Genomic DNA, 8,079 nt, shown 5'->3' with positions numbered 1-8,079 from the left:
ACCCCTGGGTGCCCTCCTGCACCCAAATCCCAGCCCACTGGCTGCAGCATCTGCTCCTCGAGGGCCCAGCTCCAACAGCTGGGTGACAGGCCCATTCAGAGATTTGTCAGTCTAATTAAAGTCTTAACAGCCTAATCAAAGCCTTATTGTCAGTCCAGTTGTATTTATAGTCCCACTCGTCACAGCACGCTCCCCATATGGCTGCCAGTGCAGTCGCAGCCCCGGGGTGCTGACGTTCGCCGGGGAGAAGGGGCTGGGGGAGCTGAGGGTCCTGCTCTGCGCCCTCTTCCTTGCTCTTACAGCAAGTAAGCCTCTCCCTTACGTCCAAATTTGCTGGTTGGGAGCCATTTCCCAGGCGGTGGGGGCTTCTTCTTGGCTCTCCTGGGCACTCCCAGGGCAGTTTTTCCCAGCTCCCGGGGCTGCTTCTCCCCGGGGAGCAGTGACCTGGGAGCACCAGGGCTCCGATACCCCCCAGGCTGTGGGGCGGCTGCACTCGCAAGTTTTTCTGTTTTCCTCCAACACCTTTCGAGCTCCGGCTTCCCGGTAACGCAAATTAATATTTCATGAGCACGGCGGGGTGAACTCAACACTTAAGGAAAGCAATGACCCAGCAGGAGACAGGCGCAGGTGCGCTCGCACACGGGCAGGGGCACACGCACCTCGCACACGGGTGGGCACGGCCGGAGCCCACCTGGCGGGACCCGGGTGCGGTGGGGGATCCGGCCCCGCTCCCCCCAGCTGCCCTCTCTTTTCCCTCCCCAGTGGCTGCCAGCGCGGAGGAGGCAGAGCCATGGCATCGCTGCTGTGCAATGCCCGTGAGTGCCCCGGCGGAGGGGAGGCACGGGGCAGGGCACTGGGCCATCCGGATTTACGCTGGGGCAAATCTGGCCCGTGGGTTGAGTTCGCCTTGCCACACTTGGGAGCATCCCTACTCCACCGCGGCGATTGGGATCGGGCTTGGCAGCGCCGAGGGTGGGTGGGAAGGGTCGATGGGGAATTACCTTCTGCCCCTCTTGTGGTGAAGAGAGTTTGGGGTCCGTCCCTCCTCCATCCTAAATCGAGGGACCACGTGGGGTCTCGGGCAGGAGGGAGCAAGGTAGCAGAGCGCAGTGCCCGGATACCCCCGCCCTCAGTGATGCAACCCATACTGCCCCCAGGCATCCAGCTCACAGACACGCTGGAGCAGATGCAGCAAGGGACGCTGATGCGCAAAGTCAAGTCCAAGAGCTGGAAGAAGCAGCGTTACTTCAAGCTGCAGGATGACTGCATGACCATCTGGTATCAGTCCAAGAGGACAGGCAAAACTGAGTCTGCCTGTGAGTACCGGCTGCTCTGTGTTGTCCATGGGGCCATCAGTAGGGTTCAGAGTGAACAGGAGTGTGACTGTATGGAGATTCTTGGAGCCATGCTTGCGAAGGGTGCTGGGGCATTCAAGAGAGGCTCTGTCTGCATGTGTGGGCTCTTCTCACCCACACCTCTCCATGGAGCATCCTGCCCCCAGCAAGACACATGGTCACAAGGGCTGAGTAGAAATTGCAGCTGATACAAGTGGAAGCTCTGGCATGCCAGCGGAGGAGTAGGCAGACAAACAGAGGTGTGGATGGATGAGTAGCTCCATGGATGGATAGGTGGGTGGGTGGGTGGGTGGGTGGGTGGATGGATGGATGGATGGATGGATGGATGGCTCAATGGTTAGATGGATGGATGAGTAGCTCAGTGGGTGTGGGGGATGGATGGATGAGTGGAAGAAGGGATGGCTGGAAGGACAGATGACTGTGGGCAGTGCCCCCTGCCCTGCGGTCCTTGTCCCTCATAGACAGGCCTCCCCTCCCTCTGCCCCAGTCTCCATCAGTGATGTGGAGACAGTGCGGGAAGGGCACCAGTCGGAGGTGCTGCAGAGCCTGGCCGAGGAGTTCCCCCCCGAGCGCTGCTTCACTATTGTCTTCTTTGGCCGCCGGGGCAACCTGGACCTCATTGCCAGCTCGGCAGAGGAGGCGCAGTGCTGGGTCCAGGGCCTGCGCCAGCTCATCGAGGTGGCCACCAGCATGGACCAAAGGGAGAAGATAGACCAATATCCTTCCTGCAGGCACCACTCCGCCCTCCACACCCAGTCCTTCCCCCATCTCCTGCCTTGCCCCAGTGTGTGCTTAGCTCTTCTGGGTCTCACCATCTGCATCAGGGCAGGGAGAGCCCACAGAAAAAGGAAAAGAGGCCCTCTGATGCTCCCCAGCTGCACGTCTCTTAGCCAAGGTCCTTTCCCTTAACATCTGCCCTGGTTTCTCGCACGTGGATTCGTGACTGGTTTCAGAAAGCCGATAAGAATAAGGATGGGCGCATGAACTTCAAGGAGGTGCAGCGTCTTCTCAAGATGATGAACGTGGACATGAATGAGGATCATGCCCTGCGGCTCTTCCAGGTAGGCACTGCACCTGAGCACCTGGAAGGGCTGGGGAGGGGCTGGAAGGGCTGAAACAAGCTGCACAACACCCCCCTGCAGAAGGATGTGGTCAGTTTCTTCTGTCCGTCCGTCCGTCCGTCCGTCCATCCATCCATCCATTTATTTGTTCACCCAACTACCTGTTTAGCCAGACAAACATCCATTTGTTCATTTATCTGTCAACCCAACCAGCCAAGGCAGCTGTTCCTCCCTCCCATTCATTTGTCCACCCAGCTGCTTATCTGTCCACCCAGCTAACCAGCCATCTGTTTATTTATCCATCAACCCAAACAGCCAGCCAGCTGCAGCCAGCCAGCTGTCCATCCGTCCGTCCGTCCGTCCGTCCGTCCGTCCGTCCGTCCGTCCGTCCGTCCGTCCGTCCGTCCGTCCGTCCGTCCGTCCGTCCGTCCGTCCATCCATCCATCCATCCATTTATTTGTTCACCCAACTACCTGTTTAGCCAGACAAACATCCATTTGTTCATTTATCTGTCAACCCAACCAGCCAAGGCAGCTGTTCCTCCCTCCCATTCATTTGTCCACCCAGCTGCTTATCTGTCCACCCAGCTAACCAGCCATCTGTTTATTTATCCATCAACCCAAACAGCCAGCCAGCTGTCCATCCGTCCGTCCGTCCATCCATCCATCCATCCATTTATTTGTTCACCCAACTACCTGTTTAGCCAGACAAACATCCATTGGTTCATTTATCTGTCAACCCACCCAGCCAAGGCAGCTGTTCCTCCCTCCCATTCATTTGTCCACCCAGCTGCTTATCTGTCCACCCAGCTAACCAGCCATCTGTTTATTTATCCATCAACCCAAACAGCCAGCCAGCTGTCCATCCGTCCGTCCGTCCATCCATCCCTCCCTCCCTCCCTCCCTCCACCTGTTTGTCCATCTCTCCATCCATGGATCCATCCATCTATCAGTCCACCCAACCAGCCCTCCATCTGCTAATCCATCCATCCATCCATTCATGCATTGATTGATGCCTACCACTGCCGCTGGCGTGGAGGCTCTGTGCACTCCGCCGGGGGTGGGCAAATCCCTCCACAGCCCCATGGGGTGGCCAGGACACCCCATTTTGCCCCGGCTGGGTGCTGAGTGAGCTCCTTTGCAGGCTGCTGACAAGTCGGAGTCGGGGACGCTGGAAGGGGAGGAGTTCGTGCTCTTCTACAAGGCCCTCACGCAGCGTGAGGAGGTGCTGAGCCTCTTCCAGGACTTCTCTGAGGATGGGAAGAAGCTGACGCTGCTGGAGCTGGTGGATTTCCTGCGGCAGGAGCAGCTGGAGGATGAGGGCACAGAGGAGCTGGCCATGGAACTCATTGACAAGTACGAACCGTCGGAGACAGGTGAGAGCCTGCCCGGACATCGGCTGTGCTCTGCACAGGGGGAAGGAGGGAGCTGAGACCCACAGCCCCATCCTGCTGCGGGGGGGCACAGGGGGAAGGCTCACCATGGTGTGATCTGGATGCAGTTCCCCTTTTTTTTGGTCCATTCCTGGACCATTTTGGTGTAGAAGGTTGACCAGCCATGGGGTGCGAGCTCCAGCTTTGGGGTCCGCTGCCCACCTTCTCACGGCTACTGCCCCGGGGCGTCTCTCCCTGTGCCCCAGCCTCTGGCAGCAGCCATGCCCACCAGGTTGGGGATGCCAGGAGACGCCAGCAGCCCCGTTTGTCCTGATTCTGTCCCCTCCGGGTCCCAGGCTGTTGCTGAGCCTCCCCCTCTGCCTGCAGCCCGGGCTCGCCACGCGCTGAGTGCTGATGGGTTCCTCATGTACCTCTGCTCCCCGGAGGGCTCCATCTTCAACCCCCGGCACCGGGCGCTGTGGCAGGACATGAGCCAGCCGCTCTGCCACTACTTCATCTCCTCCTCCCACAACACCTACCTGATAGAGGACCAGATCCGGGGCCAGAGCAGCATCGAGGGCTACATCAGGTAAAGGGGCTGCTCCCTCCTGGCTGTCCCCAACACCCTCCTGTCCCAGTGCTGTGCCCCGGGCAGCTCCATGGGGCAAACCCACCAAGAGGAGAAGCTCCTTTGCCCCCTCCTGGTCCAGCACCCCTGTGGCCATGCCATGTGGTGCCCAGCAAGGGAGTCCGTTTTGGGGATGCTGAGCCCAGCTCTTAATGCCCTGCATGCAGCAGCATCTCCAACCTTGGCGGTTGTCCCCTGGTTCCTGCAGGGGTGACACCCACAGCCAGAGGGGAGGGCAGGGGGCTGGTGCCCTGGCCGGGTGTGGGGTTCCAGGGGTGACCACCCACCCGTAGGGCTCTGAAACGGGGCTGCCGGTGCCTGGAGGTGGATTGCTGGGACGGGCCGAACGGGGAGCCCATGGTGTACCACGGCCACACCTTCACCTCCAAGATCCCCTTCCGGGAGGTGGTGAGCACCCTGGGGAAGTACGCCTTCAAGGTAGGTCACTCTTCCCCAGGTGCTGGGTGTCATGGGTGGCCCTCGGCAGGTGCAGGGGGACATGGCTGCAGTTTGGGGCAGTGATGGGTCTCTGCAGGGGGAGCTGTGCTGGGGCTCACACGCCTGGTGCTGCAGCAGGACTGACCCCACTGCAGGCGAGGAGGGTGGCTGTGTCCCTTCCTGGGAGACAGCACTGGGGGGGGTCTGACCTACAGCCCTGCACCGTGCCGTGCCGGGGGATGGGGGCTCATGCAGACATGGTCTGCTGGGGGTGCAGTGGTGAAATGGGGCCTGGGGGATGTGGGAGTGAGATGGGATATGGGGGATGCTGGGGGATTGGAGGGGTATGAAGGTGTCAGGGGGATACCAGCACACACAAGGGGCTCCGTCCTGGCGCTGATCACACCTGGGCAAAGCCCTTGTGAGAGCTCCTCAACTCCACTGAGGCTGATCTCCACTTGTGCACGTTGCTCCCCAGACCTCGGACTACCCAGTGATCCTGTCCCTGGAGAATCACTGCAGCATGGAGCAGCAGGAGGTCCTGGCCCAGCAGCTCAAGGCCATCCTGGGGGAGCAGCTCCTCACTGCCACCACTGATGGGCGCGTCCCCACCCAGCTCCCATCCCCAGAGGTAGGGACAGAGCGTGGCCGTGCTGGACATCACTGTCCTGCTTGAGAGTGGGGTGAGGAGGTGGCTCTGCTGTCCAGAGGAAAGGCCATCCCTGTCCCAGCGTCGTCCTGCTCTGCTGGAGCACTTGGGGACCCTGGGGACACTATGTCATCACATTCACAGGGGTCTCAAAGCTGTCCCCAAGGTTGTCTCCCCGTGCCCTGCAGAGCCAGAGCGACAGCAGGGTAGAGCCCTCCTACCCTATCCCCTCCTCGGTGTTGCAGGGAGCTGGTGGTGCTGGCCCCCAGCAGTGCGGGGTCCCAGGGGACAACAGGTCCCATGGAGGAGATGGGCACCCCAGGGTGCCTACCTCTCCATCCACAACCCCGCAGGAGCTGAAGCACAAGATCCTGCTGAAGGGGAAGAAGATCGGGCGGCTGGAGGACATGCTGGACGGGCCAGGTGACGAGGCGCCCGATGTGTCTGATGATGACAACGGGGCAGAAGCAGAGGAGAGGCGGAGGGTGAAGGTGGGTGGCCTGGGCTGTGGACCGGCTGGGAGCGCTGAGCCACTGGACACAGCTGTGGGTCGTGGTGACATCCCAGTGCTACGGAGAGAGGCAGAGACTGCAGGGACATCACTAGGGAGGGGGAACAGCCCTTTCTGCCCCTGGCCATGCCAGCCTCCTCTTTGCACAGCTGTCCCTGTGGTGGCACCGTGCCAGGGGTCCCCTGCCTGCTCCGTTCCTGGCAGGAAGGCTGCCTGTGGTGGGGATGCTGCCACCCCCAGCACCCCCTGGCTGTTCTCAGCTGCCCGGGCTCTACAGCCCCGGTCCTGGGTGAGCGCTGGGGGACGGTGCACGCATCGTGGGGACCTAACACGGCTCTGCCTTGCAGAAGGACAAGGAGAGCCTGGCGCAGGCGTTGTCTGACTGCATCGTCTACTGCAAGAGCGTGTCCTTCCGGGGCTTCCAGGAGGCCCGCAGCCATTCCCGGCCCTCCGAGATCTCCTCCCTCGCTGAGGCCAAGGCCAGGAAGCTCATCCGGGATGCAGGTGAGGCAGAGGGGGCAGTGGCATGCAGGGAGTGGGCCAGGGTGGAGGGGGCAGGCGGCTTCCTCGGGCATAGGGCCAGAGCCTCCAGACACCGAGGTTCCCTCCCTGTCCGGGAGAAAGAGGGTGCAGCGGGGCAGTACCCTGGGTTTTGGCTCCGGTGGGTGAGGGGGGCTTATTGGCTCAGAAAATGAGGCACGATGCCTGGGCTCCCGGGAGGGGAGAGGGATGAGAATTTGTGGGCGGGTGGATGGATGGATTGGAGGATAGATGGATGTTTGGATGGGTAGATGAGTTGGTGGGTGGGTGGATGAGAGGATGGGTGGGTGGAAGGGTGAACAGCACATGGTGTGGGTGGCTGTGCAGGCCAGGGAATGACCATGAGTGGCCCTCACGCTCCATCCCTAGGGAATGAGTTTGTCCGCCACAACACCTGGCAGCTGACACGTGTCTACCCCAGTGGGATGCGGACTGACTCCTCCAACTACAGCCCCCAGGAGATGTGGAACGTGGGGTGCCAGATAGGTATGGCTGGGGGGCGTCAGGGCTGCAGACTGGGGAGATGCCCCAGGTCCCGTGCCAAATGGCACCATCAATGCCCGTGTTGGTGCCAGCTACAACCCTGGCTGGGGCCAGGACTGGCTGCAGGCTCTTGCCCTGCACTGGGGAACCCAGGGGTACCCAGGTATTGGTGCCTTGGCCCCTGTGTGGCCCCGCATCTCTCTGGCCACGGGGGCAGGCTGGTTCTCACCTTCAAGAAAGGCACGGTGTCCAAGCTGCCCTGAACCCTTTCCCTACTGCCTTCCCCCAGTGGCCCTGAACTTCCAGACGGCCGGCATGGAGATGGACCTGTGTGATGGGCTCTTCAGCCAGAATGGCCGCTGCGGCTACGTGCTCAAACCACCCTTCATGAGGGATGAGGAGACTCTCTTCAACCCCAGTGACCCCAGCAGCCGGGAGGGCCCTGGCCCCATCACCCTGACGATCCAGGTACGGGACTGAGGAGAGACCCTGAAGAGCCGTGACAGTGTCCTGGGGCTCTGTCGGTCCCAGCTGGGTGGGGACGCTGCCGGGCAGCGTGCCAGAGCCGAGCAGCCTCCCAGCAGATCGGTTCGGCTGCTCCCCGGCTCATGGGGTCACTGCCCCTTCCCGCAGGTGATCAGCGGGCAGCAGCTGCCCAAAGTGGCCAACAGCAAGGACGGAGCCGTCATCGACCCGCTGGTGCGCGTGGAGATCCATGGGGTCCCGGCAGACCAGGCACACCAGGAGACCAAGTACATTGAGAACAATGGTGAGCCCCACGGTGGTACCAGGGACGCTGTTGCACCCAGGCAGCCCGTCCCTGCCCTCCCTCACCCTCCCAGCACCCGCTCTCCCTTCCCAGGGTTTAACCCCCGCTGGGATGAGACACTCCAGTTCCAGCTCCACGTGCCTGAGCTGGCCCTTGTCCGCTTCGTGGTGGAGGATTACGACAAGACCTCCAGGAACGACTTCGTGGGCCAGTTCACCTTAGCCTTTGCCAACATCAAACGTGAGCGGCTGCTACTGCCCGGGGGGGGGGGGG

At 61.5% G+C, this 8,079-nt stretch overlaps 1 protein-coding gene across 3 annotated transcripts in view; it reads left to right on the top strand.

The window, feature by feature from the left end:
- The first annotated feature begins 535 nt into the window (after window positions 1–535).
- Window positions 536–8,079, top strand: part of PLCD4 (phospholipase C delta 4) — an 8,407-nt gene continuing 863 nt past the window's right edge. Inside the window, exons 1-15 of one of the 3 annotated variants that reach the window (XM_009274948.2) lie at window positions 536–627; window positions 763–815; window positions 1,158–1,316; window positions 1,843–2,071; window positions 2,287–2,416; window positions 3,560–3,791; window positions 4,176–4,377; window positions 4,710–4,854; window positions 5,333–5,485; window positions 5,857–5,994; window positions 6,362–6,518; window positions 6,924–7,040; window positions 7,327–7,505; window positions 7,671–7,806; window positions 7,900–8,046. In XM_009274948.2, the coding sequence (XP_009273223.1) occupies window positions 791–815; window positions 1,158–1,316; window positions 1,843–2,071; window positions 2,287–2,416; window positions 3,560–3,791; window positions 4,176–4,377; window positions 4,710–4,854; window positions 5,333–5,485; window positions 5,857–5,994; window positions 6,362–6,518; window positions 6,924–7,040; window positions 7,327–7,505; window positions 7,671–7,806; window positions 7,900–8,046 (2,149 nt within the window). In that variant the 5' untranslated portion in view covers window positions 536–627; window positions 763–790. Of the gene's footprint in view, window positions 628–762; window positions 816–1,157; window positions 1,317–1,842; window positions 2,072–2,286; window positions 2,417–3,559; window positions 3,792–4,175; window positions 4,378–4,709; window positions 4,855–5,332; window positions 5,486–5,856; window positions 5,995–6,361; window positions 6,519–6,923; window positions 7,041–7,326; window positions 7,506–7,670; window positions 8,047–8,079 lie in introns of those variants that run through there. The other 2 variants (XM_009274947.2, XM_019470945.1) reach the window with 2 other exon arrangements.

The sequence above is a fragment of the Aptenodytes forsteri genome, unplaced genomic scaffold (assembly GCF_000699145.1).
Source record: "Aptenodytes forsteri isolate BGI_AS27 unplaced genomic scaffold, ASM69914v1 Scaffold255, whole genome shotgun sequence".
Classification (NCBI taxonomy): domain Eukaryota; kingdom Metazoa; phylum Chordata; class Aves; order Sphenisciformes; family Spheniscidae; genus Aptenodytes; species Aptenodytes forsteri.
This window is presented reverse-complemented; position numbering and strand designations above follow the sequence as displayed.